This window comes from Staurois parvus, unplaced genomic scaffold (genome assembly GCF_062004578.1).
Source record: "Staurois parvus isolate SC_StPar_1 unplaced genomic scaffold, SC_StPar_1.0 ptg000783l, whole genome shotgun sequence".
In the NCBI taxonomy this organism is placed as follows: domain Eukaryota; kingdom Metazoa; phylum Chordata; class Amphibia; order Anura; family Ranidae; genus Staurois; species Staurois parvus.
The window spans coordinates 451,355-471,983 of NW_028318579.1; the positions used below are offsets into that span (position 1 = coordinate 451,355).

Sequence of the window (20,629 nt, forward strand, 5' to 3'; positions counted from 1 at the left end):
CCAGATATAGTGAATGCAGGGTCTGGGGAGACCAGATATAGTGAATGCAGGGTCTGGGGAGACCGGATATAGTGAATGCAGGGTCTGGGGAGACCAGATATAGTGAATGCAGGGTCTGGGGAGACCGGATATAGTGAATGCAGGGTCTGGGGAGACCAGATACAGTGACTGCAGGGTCCGGGGAGAGCAGATATAGTGAATGCAGGTTCCGGGAGAGCGGATATAGTGAATGCAGGGTCCGGGGAGAGCGGATATGGTGAATGCAGGGTCCAGGAACAGCGGATATAGTGAATGCAGGTTCCGGGAGAGCGGATATAGTGAATGCAGGGTCCGGGGAGAGCGGATATAGTGAATGCAGGGTCCGGGGGGACCGGATATAGTGAATGCAGGGTCCGGGGGGACCGGATATAGTGAATGCAGGGTCCAGGAAGAGCGGATATAGTGAATGCAGGGTCCGTGGTGAGCGGATATAGTGAATGCAGGGTCCAGGGAGAGCGGATATAGTGAATGCAGGGTCCGGGGAGAGCGGATATAGTGAATGCAGGGTCCGGGGAGAGCGGATATAGTGAATGCAGGGTCCGTGGTGAGCGGATATGGTGAATGCAGGGTCCAGGGAGAGCGGATATAGTGAATGCAGGGTCCGGGGAGAGCGGATATAGTGAATGCATGGTCCGGGGAGAGCGGATATAGTGAATGCAGGGTCCGGGGAGAGCGGATATAGTGAATGCAGGGTCCGGGGAGAGCGGATATAGTGAATGCAGGGTCCGGGGAAAGCGGATATAGTGAATGCAGAGTCCGGGGGAGGGCAGATATAGTGAATGCAGGTTCCACGGAGGGCAGATATAGTGAATGCAGGGTCCACGGAGGGCAGATATAGTGAATGCAGGGTCCACGGAGGGCAGATATAGTGAATGCAGGGAGCTGGGTTTAGTAACACCTTAAGGGTGTTTAATCAATGGATGAAGAATATTTATGGAAAATTGAAATCCTATTTTGTAACAAACGTCATAAAACACATAAAAAGTCATCAATGATTCATATACATGTAAGACAGGAAATTAATCATAGATAAAGATCTGAACACTCCATACATCTACACATGGCCATCCACTGATCAGCAGAATAGTATACATACTCCTGAACAGTGCGTTCAATAACGGATAATGATCGCAGTGAGATGGGAATAGCTGACAACACATTTCACATGCAGCTAAATGTATAGATGAATACATAAAAATCAGTATACACATGCTTACTATATGGTCCTCATTGGCAATCGGTTCAAAACCAAAGATCACAAACCATGTTCGTGGGAAAGTAAATTCTGATTGGCTGTTATGGGTGATTGTGATTCCTCATTTTTCTTGGCTTGCTTAAGACAATTTACTGTATTCCGTAATGCTCTTTAAAGCAGAACTCCAATTTTTTGTCTGGTTTATTTTTGGATAGGTGTGGAAACCTTAGATCCCCATCAGGTTCTTAGTGCGATTTGTTCTCTCATCGATGCCTTCCTTTGGTTTCCTTTCCTGGCAGCCACACAGGAATGGAGAGGAGTTCACCTTAGTGGACACAGACAACAATAAAAACAGAGACTGAGGTTCTGATCGGTCCCCATTCTATTAAAAAAAATAGTTCTTTTTTAATAGTTTCACTTTAATTAAACATAGCGCTTCCCTTTGTCCAAAGCTGGAATGTTCTCTTATTCAGTGTCTTGCAGAGCATGCTGGGAATTGTAGTTCCCCAGCAACTGCCAGGTAGCAAGTTTCTTAGCTGTATTCTGCATAATGCTCCTGGTGGTAGATAATCATGATGAATATTCTGTTTCACTCTAGGTGACTGGTTACTCAGTCTCCCACGGAATCCCCTCTATGTCTGGGAATATATACCCCGGCCAAGCTGCTGTACTTGACCACCTGGACTCCTGGAACCATCGGACCCAGGAAATGTGGCAAGCCAATATGGAGGTAAGTGAAGTCGCTTAGACGCACAGCAAAACCTACCCACAGATATTAGGTGAAATTTGTCTAATATTTATCGTAAATGGCGCCCAGACACCTCTGTCCAATCACATTCGGGGACATAAGGATGAGCCACATTTGTTATCTTACCCCAAAGCAGCAGTAGAGCCTCTGGTCTGGCCTCACGCCAACTTCCTTCCTGTGTTGACATACACATGCAGATTCAGGTGTCCTGAGCATGCCTGCATATGCCGGGATCTTTGTAACGCCTACAAGGATTGGGAGTAAATCCTGCCAGAAAGCTGTAAATAATACATGAGTGGAAGGAAGGGGGGGGGGGGGCACTGATATGTCAGGTGATTACGATCAAGCTGGAATTTGTGTGTTCTGCTTCATTGCTACATCTGTGTTTTTTAGTAACATTCACACTAAAGATTTAGTCCATGGAATGGTGCAGACTTCAGTACAGGTTCCCAAAGTTGCAGTAATAAGTTTGAAGCTTCCACAGATGCTTGTGCTTCCTTATGTATAGTTGTGCAATGAACGGTTAAATAGGGCGAGTGGAGATCTACACCCTGGTGCAGGAATGCCAGGTATGTAGATATACAGTAGGTGGTTCTCAATTTGAGATTTTTTTTCAATGATCGAAATTAAAGGATAATTGCACTTAGAATGCAAATCCTTTCACTAGTCATGTTTCATGTCAGAGGTTTACAACTATTTTAAAGCACACCTGTGATCGGGGAAATCTGGTGGCCACCATTGCCATCCTTGCTTCTGAAAATGGCAGAAGTCAGGCTGCCATGCTGATCCTGCAGCTCCCCTACTTTGAGTCAGTGACCCGGAACAAATCAGGAATTCTTTTCAATTTTCCTTTTTTTTTTTTCCATGTCTGTGATTCAGGTGCATTGCAATCAGATACAGCCAGGCAGCTAGCAAATACAGAAGGAGCTTATCAATTACAGCCTTTGTATTTCTTTCCTAACTGATGTGCTTTTATAACTACACGCACCCACACGCACGCACACCCACCCACCCACCCCCATGCACGCCCAGACACGCACATGCACGGCCACCCACACGCACGCACGCACATCCAACCACCAACCCACATGCACGCACACCCACCCGCACGTGCATGCACGGCCACCCACACGCACATCCGCACCCACCCACCTGCACACACACACACCCATCCACCTTACCAACCCGCACGCACCCCCACACACACCCACTCCCACCCGCACATACACACACACATTTACACACACACACATATACTCACACACAGGGGCGGACAAACTCCCAGGGTTAGTAGGGGGCCCCACGAGATGCCCCTGGTACCTTTTTCATAGACTTTTTTGCGTTTGGGCAAGGACACAGGGGCCCCATGATCCCCTATTGCCCAGGGGTCCCATGAGTTGTCAGTTCGCCCCTGCTCACACACACACACACACACACACACACACACACACACACATATATGTATATACACGTTGAAATACTATTTACATGAAACATCCTGAACATCTTTTGTTTAATTCATAAAATCCCCAGTCTGCTAGAAATCAGACGGACAGATGCGTCTGTGGTCATTTTATGGAGGCTAATATGTTTTCTCTGTCTGCAGGATTCCGGTCCCTTGGACATGAGATGTTTAGGCCAAGTTCTTCCGACCCATCTAATGGAGGAGAGATTAATACGACAGCAGCAGGAGATGGAGGAGGACCAGCGCTGGCTGGAGAAAGAGGAGAGATTTCTGGTAATCATATATTTTCATTAAAAATAAACCACACTAAGCACTGTTTATAGCCTAAGCAGCCATGCAACATAATTGCTTCATTTTTACCAAACCTGCACTGCTTTCTATAAATACAGTCTTAATTGATGCCTGTCAGTGCCACCCATCAGTGATGCCTGTCAGTGCCACCCATCAGTGATGCCTGTCAGTGCCACCCCTCAGTGATGCCTGTCAGTGCCACCCCTCAGTGATGCCTGTCAGTGCCACCCATCAGTGATGCCTGTCAGTGCCACCCCTCAGTGATGCCTGTCAGTGCCACCCCTCAGTGATGCCTGTCAGTGCTGCCTATCAGTGCCCATCAGTACCTCCTCATCAGTGCAGCCTCATCAGCACACATCAGTGAAGGAGAAAAATCACTTATTTACAAAACTTTTTAACAGCCACTAAGAAAAACTTATTTATTTTTTTCAACATTTTTGGTCATTTGTTTAGCAAGAAATAAAAAACCCAGTGGCGATTAAATACCACTAAATGAAAGCTCTACTTCTGTAAAAAAAAAAAAAAAAAAAAAGATAAAAATTTCATTTGTGTACAGTGTTGCATGACTGCGCAATTGTGATTCAAAGTGTGACAGCGCTGAAAATTGGCCTGGGCAGGAAGGGGGTGAAAGAGCTCGGTAGGCGAGAGGTTAAAAGAAATGAAAAAGAGTTGGTGTAAAATGCCACATAAAGTATGGTGAAGAAAGGTAGCCTTGTGTTTTTTGTGAGCCATTGACTGCTTGTTGGGCTCCGATGACCCTAAGGGACATGGACTGTGTTTTGTCTACATAATACAAGATCTGGCAACATTGTAGCATATTTTCTGTTCAGTAAACATCCTTTTGTTATGACATATTTAAAAGGTTGTGTGACAAACTCCTGTCTGTAGTCATCTGTGTTTCTTATTATTGCTAAAGGGGCCCCGTAGTCATTGTAGGGCTTGTATTGTTGGCAAAATCTGCCTTTTGCATTCAAGCACGTGGGTTCTAACAGGAAATGTGGCAAAAGGCTGCTTTTGACCTACTTTGTTTGCAATGCAAATGCATCTTAATAGGAGTTGTTAGGTCTAAGTAAGCACAACCTTAAAAGGGTCATCCGCAGTACACCGTAGAAGTAACCATGAATCTGATGATCGGCGTTTGACGTGCTTTTCAAATCCGACATCAACAGAAAACAATAGATTGTCCTATAATAACACTTGCAGTGCTTCCTGCAGCCAGACATCATGTGAAAACAATAGACTTTCTGCAGTCTGCAATGACATAAAACATCCACAGTGCTCCTGGTTGCCAGAAAACAGTAAATTTTCTGCAGTCTGTAATAGTGGGAAATATAAAGGGAACAAGAAGTATCCATAGGTCTACAGTTGTAATTTGCAAAAATTCAAAACGTACAACAGATTGCAAAAAAGAATAGGACAAACCCCCCCCCCCCCCCACTCACCCAAAATAAAAATATTGAGATATATTAATAGTAAAAAGGTCCGGACTGAGCATGTAGGCCCTTTACAAAATAATGTAGAGGGGGTGACGGGGGAAAAGGAGAAGGCACATTTATTAAATATCTCTGTGTACACAAAGGAGCATGGGGAGCTCATGTCCATGATAGTGACACAGTCCCAAATGATCCACAATGGCTGACAGCTGATATGGTCCAGAAATATTCAGACAGAATAAAGGTGAATAAAGCACCTGGACCGGATGGCATACACTAGCGCTGGGCCAATACCGGTATCAGTGCCAATACTAAGCATGTGCACGAGTACTTGTATGCCAAAAACTATCAAGTCCCCAATAAATATACAGCATAGTGTCTTGTGCGCCCCAACCCCCACAGTAGTGTCCCCCGCTCTCCTTCACATCATCCCCCCATAGTAGTGTCCTCTGCCCCCTCCGCCACAATAGGGTCTCCTCTCCCTGTAGCAGTGTCCTGTGCCCCTCCCTTTACTATAGTGTCCTCTTCTGTTCCCTCCCCCACAGTAGGGTCTTCTCTCCCTCCCCCTATATTAGTGTTACATGCACCTCCCTCCACTATAGTGTCTTCTGTCCCCTTCACACACATCCCCCTCCACCCACTGCAGTGTTTTCTGCCCCCCCTATCCCCATAGCCGTGTCCTCTGTCCCCTTCACACACATCCCCCCTCTGTAGTGTCCAATGTCCCCCCGTAGCAGTGTCCTCTGTCCCCTTCACAAACACATTCCCCCCACTGTAGTGTCCTCGGTCCCTTTAACACACACATCCCCCCCCCCACTGTAGTGTCCTTGGACCCCTTCACACACACACATGCCCCCCACTGTAGTGTCCTTGGTCCCCTTCACACACACGCCCCCCACTGTAGTGTCCTTGGTCCCCTTCACACACACGCCCCCCACTGTAGTGTCCTCGGTCCCCTTCACACACATCTCCCCCAATGTAGTGTCCTCAGACCCCTTCACACACAAATTCGCGCCCCCCCCCCCCCACTGTAGTGTCCTCGGTCCCCTACACACACACATCCTCCCCCACTGCAGTGTCCTCAGTCCCCTTCACCCCCCCCCCCCCCCCCACTGTAGTGTCCTCGGTCCCCTTTACCCCCCCCCCCCCCCCCACTGTAGTGTCCTCGGTCCCCTTCACCCCCCCCCCACTGTAGTGTCCTCAGTCCCCTTCACCCCCCCCCCCACTGTAGTGTCCTCAGTCCCCTTCACCCCCCCCCCACTGTAGTGTCCTCAGTCCCCTTCACCCCCCCCCCCCCCCCACTGTAGTGTCCTCGGTCCCCTTCACACACATATCTCCCCCCCCCCCCCCCACTGTAGTGTCCTCGGTCCCCTACACACACACACATCTCCCCCCCCCCCCCACTGTAGTGTCCTCGGTCCCCTACACACACACACATCTCCCCCACTGTAGTGTCCTCAGTCCCCTTCACACACACATCTCCCCCACTGTAGTGTCCTCAGTCCCCTTCACACACACATCTCCCCCACTGTAGTGTTCTCAGTCCCCTTCACACACATATCCCCCCCCACTGTAGTGTCCTCAGTCCCCTTCACACACATATCCCCCCCCACTGTAGTGTCCTCCGTCCCCTTCACACACACATCCCCCCCCCCCCCTGTAGTGTCCTCCGTCCCCTTCACACACACATCCCCCCCCCACTGTAGTGTCCTCCGTCCCCTTCACACACACATCCCCCCCCACTGTAGTGTCCTCCGTCCCCTTTACACACACATCCTCCCCCACTGTAGTGTCCTCCGTCCCCTTTACACACACATCCCCCCCCCCCACTGTAGTGTCCTCCGTCCCCTTTACACACACATCCTCCCCCACTGTAGTGTCTTCAGTCCCCTTCACACACACATCCTCCCCACTGTAGTGTCTTCAGTCCCCTTCACACACACATCCTCCCCACTGTAGTGTCTTCAGTCCCCTTCACACACACATCCTCCCCACTGTAGTGTCTTCAGTCCCCTTCACACACACATCCTCCCCACTGTAGTGTCTTCAGTCCCCTTCACACACACATCCCCCCCACTGTAGTGTCTTCAGTCCCCTTCACACACACATCCCCCCCACTGTAGTGTCTTCAGTCCCCTTCACACACACATCCCCCCCACTGTAGTGTCTTCAGTCCCCTTCACACACACATCCCCCCCACTGTAGTGTCTTCAGTCCCCTTCACACACACATCCCCCCCACTGTAGTGTCTTCAGTCCCCTTCACACACACATCCCCCCCACTGTAGTGTCCTCCGTCCCCTTCACACACACATCCCCCCCCACTGTAGTGTCCTCCGTCCCCTTTACACACACATCCTCCCCCACTGTAGTGTCCTCCGTCCCCTTTACACACACATCCCCCCCCCCCCCCCCCCACTGTAGTGTCCTCCGTCCCCTTTACACACACATCCTCCCCCACTGTAGTGTCTTCAGTCCCCTTCACACACACATCCCCCCCACTGTAGTGTCTTCAGTCCCCTTCACACACACATCCCCCCCACTGTAGTGTCCTCCGTCCCCTTCACACACACATCCCCCCCCCCCCCACTGTAGTGTCCTCCGTCCCCTTTACACACACATCCTCCCCCACTGTAGTGTCTTCAGTCCCCTTCACACACACATCCCCCCCACTGTAGTGTCTTCAGTCCCCTTCACACACACATCCCCCCCACTGTAGTGTCCTCCGTCCCCTTTACACACACATCCCCCCCCCCCACTGTAGTGTCCTCCGTCCCCTTTACACACACATCCTCCCCCACTGTAGTGTCTTCAGTCCCCTTCACACACACATCCCCCCCACTGTAGTGTCTTCAGTCCCCTTCACACACACATCCCCCCCCCCACTGTAGTGTCCTCCGTCCCCTTTACACACACATCCCCCCCCACTGTAGTGTCCTCCGTCCCCTTTACACACACATCCCCCCCCACTGTAGTGTCCTCCGTCCCCTTTACACACACATCCTCCCCCACTGTAGTGTCTTCAGTCCCCTTTACACACACATCCCCCCCCACTGTAGTGTCCTCCGTCCCCATTTACACACACATCCTCCCCCACTGTAGTGTCTTCAGTCCCCTTCACACACATATCCCCCCCCCCCCCCCCCACTGTAGTGTCCTCCGTCCCCTACATACACACATCCTCCCCCACTGTAGTGTCTTCAGTCCCCTTTACACACACATCCTCCCCCACTGTAGTGTCTTCAGTCCCCTTCACACACATATCCCCCCCCACTGTAGTGTCTTCAGTCCCCTTCACACACATATCCCCCCCCCCCCCCACTGTAGTGTCCTCCGTCCCCTACATACACACATCCTCCCCCACTGTAGTGTCTTCAGTCCCCTTTACACACACATCCTCCCCCCCCCCCCCCCCCCCCCCCCACTGTAGTGTCTTCAGTCCCCTTTACACACACATCCCCCCCCCCCCCCACTGTAGTGTCTTCAGTCCCCTTTACACACACATCCTCCCCCACTGTAGTGTTCTCAGTCCCCTTCACACACATATCCCCCCCCCCCACTGTAGTGTCCTCTGTCCCCTACATACACACATCCTCCCCCACTGTAGTGTCTTCAGTCCCCTTTACACACACATCCCCCCCCCCACTGTAGTGTCTTTAGTCCCCTTTACACACATATCCCCCCCACTGTAGTGTCTTCAGTCCCCTTTACACACATATCCCCCCCCCCCCCACTGTAGTGTTCTCAGTCCCCTTCACACACATATCCCCCCCCCCCCCACTGTAGTGTCCTCCGTCCCCTTCACACACATCTCCCCCCCACTGTAGTGTCTTCAGTCCTCTTTACACACACATCCCCCCCCACTGTAGTGTCCTCCGTCCCCATTTACACACACATCCTCCCCCACTGTAGTGTCTTCAGTCCCCTTTACACACACATCCCCCCCACTGTAGTGTCTTCAGTCCCCTTCACACACATCCCCCCCCCACTGTAGTGTCCTCCGTCCCCTACATACACACATCCTCCCCCACTGTAGTGTCTTCAGTCCCCTGTACACACACATCCTCCCCCCCCCCCCCCCACTGTAGTGTCTTCAGTCCCCTTTACACACACATCCCCCCCCCCCCCCCCCACTGTAGTGTCTTCAGTCCCCTTTACACACACATCCTCCCCCACTGTAGTGTTCTCAGTCCCCTTCACACACATATCCCCCCCCCCCCCCACTGTAGTGTCCTCCGTCCCCTTTACACACACATCCCCCCCCCACTGTAGTGTCTTTAGTCCCCTTTACACACACATCCCCCCCCCACTGTAGGGTCTTCAGTCCCCTTTACACACACATCCTCCCCCACTACAGTGTCCTCAGTCCCCTTTACACACACATCCCCCCCAATGTAGTGTCCTCAGTCCCCTTCACACACACATCCCCCCCACTGTAGTGTCCTCAGTCCCCTTCACACACACATCCTCCCCCCACTGTAGTGTCCTTTACACACACATCCTCCCCCACTACAGTGTCCTCAGTCCCCTTTACACACACATCCCCCCCAATGTAGTGTCCTCAGTCCCCTTCACACACACATCCCCCCCACTGTAGTGTCCTCAGTCCCCTTCACACACACATCCTCCCCCCACTGTAGTGTCCTCCGTCCCCTACATACACACATCCTCCCCCACTGTAGTGTCTTCAGTCCCCTTTACACACACATCCCCCCCCACTGTAGTGTCTTCAGTCCCCTTTACATACACATCCCCCCCCACTGTAGTCTTCAGTCCCCTTTACACACACATCCTCCCCCACTACAGTGTCCTCAGTCCCCTTTACACACACATCCCCCCCAATGTAGTGTCCTCAGTCCCCTTCACACACACATCCCCCCCACTGTAGTGTCCTCAGTCCCCTTCACACACACATCCTCCCCCCACTGTAGTGTCCTTTACACACACATCCTCCCCCACTACAGTGTCCTCAGTCCCCTTTACACACACATCCCCCCCAATGTAGTGTCCTCAGTCCCCTTCACACACACATCCCCCCCACTGTAGTGTCCTCAGTCCCCTTCACACACACATCCTCCCCCCACTGTAGTGTCCTCCGTCCCCTACATACACACATCCTCCCCCACTGTAGTGTCTTCAGTCCCCTTTACACACACATCCCCCCCCACTGTAGTGTCTTCAGTCCCCTTTACATACACATCCCCCCCCACTGTAGTGTCTTCAGTCCCCTTTACATACACATCCCCCCCCACTGTAGTGTCTTCAGTCCCCTTCACACACACATCCCCCCCAATGTAGTGTCCTCAGTCCCCTTCACACATGCCCTGTCCCCTTCACACCAGTGTGTAGGTAGCACTCCCCTACCTTACCTTGGTGTACAGCAGAGCGGGGAGCAGGAAGTATCACAAGTACTGGATAGAGGGAGGGGGTGGGAATTGCCGGATTTAACTTTTCGCATTAACCAGCAGGTGTTTGGTTGCTCCCACCCCCTCTCTCGAACTACTACTGTTATTCTTCCCACATTCCTCTTACTGCAAAGAGGAGAGCGGCAGAGACTGGGGGGGGGGGGGGGGCGGCAATCCAGGGCCATGTTCCTGATCGACCTGTTATCTGCCCATGTTCAACGTTTTGCCGACCCCCTGCTTTAAAGGCCAAATTTACCTTTTGCACCATGCTACATGTTACACCTGCAATTAGGTATGTTATTGGCCCACCCTTACATTGTCCCACCCTCACATTGTCCCGTCCCCCCCTCCACCCTCACATTGTCCCCCTCCATCCTGTGACAGCTTGCAGGGGGGTTTTTTCTCTCTCCCATAGCGGCTGTTACTTTTAAATTTTGCACAAATGTGACAGCTGCATCATTGGTTCACAGAGATCTGTGAATGTAATCAGTGCTCTCGTAGTCCATTGACACTTCTCCAGCTCTCCCAACTTAACAGCCTGTACTGAGGGCAGGAGCCTGATATTGCACCTGCCACACACTGTCATGGGTGCACTACTTTGCAGGAGTCTGTAAAAAAAAAAAATAATAAAATAAAAGCATGCTTTACTGCATATACAGACTTGCTTTACGGTTGTGGGTATAGTTTAATGACAGGTCTCCTTGTAATTTTAGACCTTTTTATATCTAAAACCAGTCCATCCCCCACAGCTACTACCTTTTGTACCACTAGCCCCTCCCTCCTAGATTGTAAGCTCCAAGGATCAGGGCCCTCCTAACCCTCTTGTATTGAACTGTATTGTTGCTGTATTGTCTCCCTGTATATTGTAAAGCGCTGAGCAAACTGTTGGCGCGATATAAATCCTGTATAATAATAATGTCAGAGGTTGGCCCCTTCACGCTGGAGGTTGGCCCCATCTTAGATTGTAAGCTCCCAGGATCAGGCCCTCCTATCCCTCTTGTATTGAACTGTATTGTTGCTGTATGATCTCCCGTTATATTGTAAAGCGCTGAGCAAACTGTTGGCGCCATAAATCCTGTATTATAATAATAATAATATATAAATCCTGTATAATAATAATTAATCACCTGACGTCTAAATTCCTGTAAACAACTTAAGCAGGACAGGACTGTTTTCCTCGCTGATACGTAAAGCTCTCCCTGATTGGACGTCAGACTACAAATCTCAGGCAGAAGCTTTAAACTATCTTTTGTGCGCCTCTAGCCGAGGACATAATTTATGATCTGTTCACGTAGCCAAGTCATCGCTCTCTGTCCTCCAGTTCTTCCTGTGCAATAAAGAGAAGAGAGAGGGGGAAAGAAAAAAAAAAAAAGCCTTGCTTGTGCAATGCTAAAAAGATTCAGTAATTGGCCCCACTTCCACTCTGGCGGCTGCAGCCAAGCCGCGCACACAAGATCTTTCCTCTCGCAGGAAACTGGAATTAATGCATCGCCTCGTCTCCTGTTTACCCTCAAGACGCTTCCCGGGGATCTGCGCAGAGAACTCTTACCAACATGCAAGTGTTCAAGTGCTGCGTGGGCCGGATGGTAGGATTCTCGGTTTTCGTGATCTTTGCAGAAGCTGGATCTGCCCTCGGCTTTGTGTTCTCACCACCTTCTTGCTTAACCGTTTCAGACTTGCAGGGGGAGAGGATTGTGCAAAGCATTGCTTGGCTTTTTGTTTTTCCCTCTGAGAAGGTTGTTTGTTGGACGTTGTGCCTCGTATGTTTTCCTGCTAGTAACACATCTATTACTTTTATTACTTGTTTCCAGAAGCCCGATGTCAGGCTCTCCCGGGGCAGCATTGACCATGCGGATGGAAGCATACAGTGTCCGGTAAGCTTCCTTCTCTAGACTTTTCCTGTTAGGAAAACATGTTTTGGAAGTCTGTGTTTTGCCTGGGTAACAGCTGTCTGCTGTCTGACACTGCCGGCTAGGGAGATAGTTCAAATACCTTTCCGTAAAGAAGCCTCCAGGCCTGAGAGCCAGAAACAGCTGAGTGAATGGCAGGTACCCCCACAAGGGAGCAAGTGGGGGTCTGTTAGCCGTCACTTGAGTAACCTTCAGACTTTTCAATGGTTTCCATCCATTGCCACGAACAGCAGCTAAGTTATAACGTACTGATCCAGCACTGCTTCCTCCTCCACTGTACGTTTATATGCAGCTTACTGATCCAGCACTGCTTCCTCCTCCACTGTACGTTTATATACAGCTTACTGATCCAGCACTGCTTCCTCCTCCACTGTACGTTTATATGCAGCTTACTGATCCAGCACTGCTTCCTCCTCCACTGTACGTTTATATGCAGCTTACTGATCCAGCACTGCTTCCTCCTCCACTGTACGTTTATATGCAGCTTACTGATCCAGCACTGCTTCCTCCTCCACTGTACGTTTATATACAGCTTACTGATCCAGCACTGCTTCCTCCTCCACTATCTGACAAGGCGCACACTGTACGTTTATATACAGCTTACTGATCCAGCACTGCTTCCTCCTCCACTATCTGACAAGGCACACACTGTCTTTTTATATACAGCTTACTGATCCAGCACTGCTTCCTCCTCCACTATCTGACAAGGCACACACTGTACGTTTATGTACAGCTTACTGATCCAGCACTGCTTCCTCCTCCACTATCTGACAAGGCACACACTGTACGTTTATGTACAGCTTACTGATCCAGCACTGCTTCCTCCTCCACTATCTGACAAGGCACACTGTATGTTTATATACAGCTTACTGATCCAGCACTGCTTCCTCCTCCACTATCTGACAAGGCACACACTGTATGTTTATATACAGCTTACTGATCCAGCACTGCTTCCTCCTCCACTGTAAGTTTATATGCAGCTTACTGATCCAGCACTGATTCCTCCTCCACTATCTGACAAGGCACACACTGTATGTTTGTATACAGCTTACATATCCAGCACTGCGTCCCCCTCCACTATCTGACACTTTCACCTGATGTGCAGCTTACACATCCAGCACTGCTTCTCCCTCCACTATCTGACAAGGTACACTCTGTTACCTTATATACAGGCTTCATTATTGTTAGATTTTCCTACACTAATGTATTTAAACGACAAATTAAAATGTGTAAACCTATACTGACATGTCACATTCATGTAAAAATCCACCTCTTTGCAGTAAACACCAATGACAGTGCTGAGAAATCCCTGGTCAGTCAGCAGTGCTTTGGCATTGGTGTCATTCTCTGCGTCAGGGAATCTTCAGGTAATGATGTTCAACACGAGCCAGCCAGCCAATAGCTATCCGTAAACATTGATCAGTACAGACCACATGACCAGTGAATACAAACTGGCCAATTAGAAGACACAGGAGGCTTGTGAATATTTCCATTTTATAGCCAAAGGTCACATTTATGGGATGCCTGGGTTTTTCGGTCTGCTTTATTACCATGCTACCCCATTCCTCATTGTGTCATATCCCTTGCAGAAAAACAAAATCTGTATATCTGTGTTGGAATGATGAACTGACCGGATTCACATCCTCGGCTCCGGTGAATGGAGAGATTTCATTATTTTCTAGGTTTCTTTGTTTGCGGACATGTCAGTTTTCCTGTGATGTGTGTACAGCTTACAGCATGTTAGTGCAACTTTTTCTTGTGGTTCTTCACTCGGGTTTTTAGTGGTTTCTTGGGTGTTGCCTTTGCATTTCCTTTGAACTGTGAAGGTGTCAGCTTTTAGATACTGTTCTATTAATCAACTCCTGTAAGTGCTTTGCATACCTTCCCATTTCACATCTCATTGCTACCTTATCATATACTTTATGAAGCAAGCTGAAAGCATGCCCCAGATATCATTGGGTGCCACATTCAAAATGAGCGCGATTACTATGTTTACACCCATTCCAGCCCAGCCCTGGCATCCCTTTAAAAGGGTCTGTACGCTGGGGGAAAGGGGGGGTGGGCAGGGGCGTATTTACCACAAGGTAAATAAGGCACATGCCTAGGGCGGCATTTTTCAGGGGGGCAGCACATCCCCACGGAAGAAGGGACATGCGCACCTTGGGAACCATGTGGGATCCGAGAGAGGCTGCAGGTTGCTCAATGGTGTATGTAGAGCCTGATTCTCGTCAGAGATGTCCGGAGCTGTGAAGATGGGTGTCTTTCTCTCTATCGCTGTGGGGGGGGGGTAGTGGAAGGTTCTCCCAGGTGGGAGGCAAGGGTGAAAGTCAATGTCAGGCTCTGGAGGGGGAAAGAGGGGTGGTGTTAGTTGTGTCCATGGGGGCAGATGATTTTTGTGTTGCCTAGAGCAGCACAAAACCTAAATACACCACCAGGGGTGGGAGGGATCGGCGATCATATGACCAATCACATGATCGGGAGCCAGTCACTAGTGGGGGCCAAGAGCTGTCATTGACCGCTCAGTCTGTGTTAGGAGCACGCAATGAGCACACTCATAAACCTCAACTGCCCGGTGACACATGTGCGGAATGTGGGTGTTGGAGCCCACGCTTTTAGTGCCACACATGTTTGTTATGTGGGACAGCAGCACGTTAAGGATATCTAAACCCAAAAAACAAAAATGTATTCATTTGCAGCTGTGGTGCCTGCATTAGTTTTCCTATTGTAAAGTTGCACTAGATGTCTTTTTTGCAACCTAGCCATGTAAGCCACAAATGGAAAATACCTGTTGATACTGCCAATGCAGGGTCCTAAAATCTTAAACAACGCCATCTGCCTCCTAAACTATCCTCAGTAAACTGCATATCTCCCTGATGTAATGGAAATGAAGAGACTAGGATGTGTACAGTGGTGTATTGGCCACCTAACACCCCCCCCCCCCTCCGCAGAAAGAGTCTGGCACCAATCAACACCACCAACTCCCTGTGGAGAGAGCCTGACATTGACCAACACCCCTGCCCCCCCCCCACACCTGAGAAAGCTTTCCACTACCACCGACCCCCATACACTGGCCACCCCCCATCAAGAAAGAGAAAACACCTTCACAGCTCTGGACATCCCCGGGAAAGAGAGTCGGGCTGTGCATACACCGTCAAGAAGCCCACAGCCTCTCTCGGATCCCACCTGGTCCCCATGCTGCACGTGTCCCTTCTTCCATCCCTTCTTCCAAGGGGCAGTGCTGCCCCCCTGAAAAATGCCGCCCTAGGCAAAAGCCTTGTTTGCCTTGTGGTAAAAACACCCCTGGATGTGTATGTAGTCCAAATTAGAGGAGCAGCCTAAGATGACAGCGTTGTTCCCTCCATAGATACATTGCAATGATTTTAGCCAATCTAGGACAAGAAGTGTTTTTGAGTAAAAAAGGAAACCGAATGCAGCCATCACATCTAAGAATTGCTAAGCTGCAATATATTCCATTTCTTTAGGGTTTGGATTTGCTTCAAAAGCTGCGCTTGGTATTTGCAGTACAATTTGTAGCAATTCATGTGGCATCATTATTATAATAATTATTATATATTTTTTTATTATTATTACTATTTTTATTATTACTCTTATTATTACAGGCATTTATATAGCTCCATCAATTTATGCCATGCCTTACTAATCAGTCCCACCAGTCCCTGTCCTCAAGGAGCTTACAATCTAAGATCCCGATCTCTCATATATATATACACACACATTCTAGTCGGCATCACGGTGGCTACATGGTTAGCACTTCCGCCTGGCAGTACTCGGGTCGTTGGTGAATCCCAACCATGGCACCACCTGCCTGGAGTTTGCATGTTCTCCCTGTACCTGCGTGGGTTTCCTCTGGGTACTCCGGTTTCCTCCCACACTCCAAAGACATGCTGGTAGGTTAATTGGATCCTGTCTAAATTGGCCCTAGTATGTGTATGTATGAATGTGAGTTAGGGACCTTAGATTGTACGTTCCTTGAGGGTTAGGGACCTTAGATTGTACGCCCCTTGAGGGTTAGGGACCTTGGATTGTACGCCCCTTGAGGGTTAGGGACCTTGGATTGTACGCCCCTTGAGGGTTAGGGACCTTGGATTGTACGCCCCTTGAGGGTTAGGGACCTTGGATTGTACGCCCCTTGAGGGTTAGGGACCTTAGATTGTACGTTCCTTGAGGGTTAGGGACCTTAGATTGTACGCCCCTTGAGGGTTAGGGACCTTTGATTGTACGCCCCTTGAGGGTTAGGGACCTTTGATTGTACGCCCCTTGAGGGTTAGGGACCTTTGATTGTACGCCCCTTGAGGGTTAGGGACCTTGGATTGTACGCCCCTTGAGGGTTAGGGACCTTGGATTGTACGCCCCTTGAGGGTTAGGGACCTTAGATTGTACGCCCCTTGAGGGTTAGGGACCTTAGATTGTACACCCCTTGAGGGTTAGGGACCTTAGATTGTACACCCCTTGAGGGTTAGGGACCTTAGATTGTACGCCCCTTGAGGGTTAGGGACCTTAGATTGTACGCCCCTTGAGGGTTAGGGACCTTAGATTGTACGTTCCTTGAGGGTTAGGGACCTTAGACTGTACGCCCCTTGAGGGTTAGGGACCTTAGATTGTACGCCCCTTGAGGGTTAGGGACCTTAGATTGTACGCCCCTTGAGGGTTAGGGACCTTAGATTGTACGCCCCTTGAGGGTTAGGGACCTTAGATTGTACGCCCCTTGAGGGTTAGGGACTGATGTGAATGTACAATATATATGTAAAGCGCTGTGTAAATGGATGGCGCTATATAAGTACCTGAAATAAATAATAATAGACAGGAGCCAATTCACCTGTGAACCAATCTTTAGAGTGCAAAGAGAAAAAAACAGAGTACCAGAGGAAACCCCTACAAGCAGAGGAAAAACATGCAAACTCCATGCAGATATATCCTGACCGAGATGTGAACTGAGAACACTGATGCTGCAAGGCAGAATTTTATTGCACTCTGTGAATAATCGCTTTTACCCCCTCAGGGACTGGGCGTATGTTGTGCCTTTGATGATTGCAGTCCAGTGGCGTTTCTTTTTCTTTGTCCTTTGCTGAAGGCTGTGTATGGGACCATCTTATTATTCTGTTTTCACAGTCAAAAACTGGGAGAGATTATTTATGACAGAGCAGTGGGAGGCAACCTATTAATCCCCACCAAGTTTACTATCAGCATCACTGTTAGCACCAGCCTGGTTACAGCTGGAATGCAGTTCGCACTAGCAGTTGGGGGGAGGGTGGTAAAACTCCATGGCTGAGCTGTGTTTTTGCCGCTCCCTCTTTAGCTACAGAGGCAGACACGGGGGGAATGTGTACACATGCCATGGCTGCAGTGTTTTGCTTCGCAGCCGCAGCATGAATTATACACCCCATCCCAAGCTCTACAACCGTGTGCAGTGCACGTGGTTGCAGTGTGCTAGTGCGGGTTTCAAGGGGTTATAGCAGGGGGTGAGGCGGCAATACAATGTCGAATGTATAAATAAAGAACCAGCGCCACGGAAATTATATAAAACAGCTGCAAAACCTAGCCTATAAACTTATAGGATATACAAAACTTCAAAAAAATAGGTTGCGCTTAAATACATGCAAAAGTATAACAAGAAAATAAATAACAAAACAATAAGAAACAATATTTTAAATCAAAATAAAATCCAGCAAAAACGAAAAAGTTCAAATTATCAATAATGTCCAAAATAATTCATCACCAAGTATATCCACCGCCAAAAATGGTTAAATAGAACTCACCGGAGTAATATGCTGATTGTTGAAAAACCAGCATATAGTACTTGTTGTTCTTGGAGAAATAAATAATATGGTGACAACAACACTGCAGCACATCATCTGTTGGAGTTCATCCCTCATTTCTTCAAAGTTGAAAATCCACTCCAAAGGTGATTTAGTATCCAAAGTGAGAGATGATCAGACCGTCACTCAAAAGAAAAAAGCGAACAATCATGGTGCAGTATGGTGATGAGCCCTAAAAGTGCAGTAAGTAGAACTATTCTGGGGTCATGTTTATTCGCTCAAAATTATTTTAGTTATGAATGCAGATTAACCACTTCCAGTCCGGACACTTTTACCCCCTTCCTGACCAGGGCAATTTCCAGCTTTCAGCGCTATCACACTTTGAATGACAATTGCGCGGTCATGCAACACTGTACCCAAATTAATTTTTTACCATTTTTTTTGAGACAGATAAAGCTTTATTTTGGTGGTATTTATTCACCGCTGGGATTTTTATTTTTTTTGCTATTTAAATGAAAAAGTCCAAAAATTTTGAAAAAAAGTGAGGTTTTTTATAAAATTTTGCAAATAAATAATATTTCATCATAAATCTTTGCCAAAATTTATTCCATTATCTTTTAGTAAAAAAAAAATCCAAATTAGTTTATAACCAAAAATTATAATTTTTAAACATTTTTTTTTTTACATCCTAATTTTATTTTTTTATATTATTTTTTATTTTTTTTTTTATACATACTGTCACCCTAGCAGTACAGTGTCACCATGGTGACACTGTAATACTTGGGGGTGATGAAGATTTTTTTTTTTTTTTTTTTTTTTTACACTGATGGCTTTTAAACCCATATAGGATGTAAAAGCAATCATTTCTCTTTCTCTCTGTCTGCATTCTTGCACTCATTGAGAAGTACTGAGTGAGCTGTGATTGGTCACAGCTTGTCACATGGTACAAGGCTGTTGTGAATAGCCTTGTACCATGTGACCTCTGTGATCATTCACAGATTTCACACGTAGTAAGCAATGATGTCACAAGTGACATCTTGCTTACTACTTTGCACGTGATCACTGATTGGCCAATCAGTGATCACATGATCGGGACCTCGTACAGAGGTCCCGTCCGACGATCGGTGTTTCACTGTGTCCGGAGGACACAGCGGGCACCGGATCGTGGTGCTGCGCGCTCCGAGGGAGCGTGCACAAGCAGGGTGCGGGGAGGCTGTTTATAAATGGCCACCCGACCCTGCACTGCCCCCGTCCAGCCGTTTATATGCAACGGCCGGTCAGGAAGTGGTTAAGCGGGGGGGGGAACGGACCCTCTGGCTTATTTCTTTCTAAAGTTGGCCATACATGTAACAATCTGATTGTACAATGTCTTTTAACTACATAGTAAAAGGATCTGTCACATTGCATACACCTTGAAGGGATTGTTTAGATATGCCTTCAAAGCAGATAGATTTGGTGAATCTGGAACTGATTGTAAAGTCAGATTGCTGTGTGTGTGGGCAGTTTAGGTAGGTAGTAGGACAACCATTGGATAGAGAGAAAACAGGTGGCGCACACACCTAGTGCATTATCCAAGGTTTATTGTAGGAGCGAAAGAATAATAAAAACATACTCACAGACGAAGCATGTATCTAAAAAGCATAGAAAAATGAAAATGGCCACAACGGCGGGCAAGGTGTTCTCACTGTCAGTGCGGTCAAATTACTGATGCGTTTCGGGGACGAATCCCTTTCCTCAGAGCTGATGACCAGCCTCTGATGCTGATGTATGATGAATGGAAAGTAAGAGCCTCGCTGTTGATGCCTCAACATCAAGCATCAGAGGTTGGTCATCAGCTCTGAGGAAAGGGATTCGTCCCCGAAACGTGTCAGTCATTTGACCGCACTGACAGTGAGAACACCTTGCCTGCCGTTGTGGCCATTGTCATTTTTCTATGCTTTTTCGATACATGCTTCGTCTGTGAGTATGTTTTTATTATTCTTTCACTCCTACAACAAACCTTGGATAATGCACTAGGTGTGTGCGCCACCTGTTTTCTCTCTATCCAATGGCTAATTTCCCCGTCTGAGGAGGGCTGCACCCCTGAAGCATTTCCTTTGGTTGTCGCTGTCCTGGTACCCTTGGCTTCCCTTTTGGCTGTGCATATCCTGAGGCGCTGGAGAGTACATACGATATCCAGTAGGACAGCCATGCATGTGGTAGGGGTGGGATGAAGTAACTTTCTTTAGAAGTTGGTTCATCTCAGCCTTGCCAATCAAGTTGACTGAGGACTCTGAACCCAGAAGAAGACAGGGAGAGGATGGAAGTGGCGAGGGGAAACTCAGACGTTGCATTGATGGAGGGGGCACCTTTCATGGTAAGAGTGTC

The 20,629-nt window shown here is 48.5% G+C and overlaps 1 protein-coding gene across 16 annotated transcripts in view; it reads left to right on the top strand.

The window, feature by feature from the left end:
- Positions 1 to 20,629, top strand: part of PTK2 (protein tyrosine kinase 2) — a 473,957-nt gene that overhangs the window by 408,025 nt on the left and 45,303 nt on the right. For 11 of the 16 annotated variants that reach the window (XM_089654639.1, XM_089654641.1, XM_089654642.1 and 8 more), the window contains 3 exons: positions 1,833 to 1,964; positions 3,589 to 3,720; positions 12,387 to 12,449. In XM_089654639.1, coding sequence (XP_089510765.1) covers positions 1,833 to 1,964; positions 3,589 to 3,720; positions 12,387 to 12,449 — 327 coding nt within the window. The remainder of the gene's footprint in view (positions 1 to 1,832; positions 1,965 to 3,588; positions 3,721 to 12,386; positions 12,450 to 20,629) is intronic. The other 5 variants (XM_089654632.1, XM_089654636.1, XM_089654638.1 and 2 more) reach the window with 1 other exon arrangement.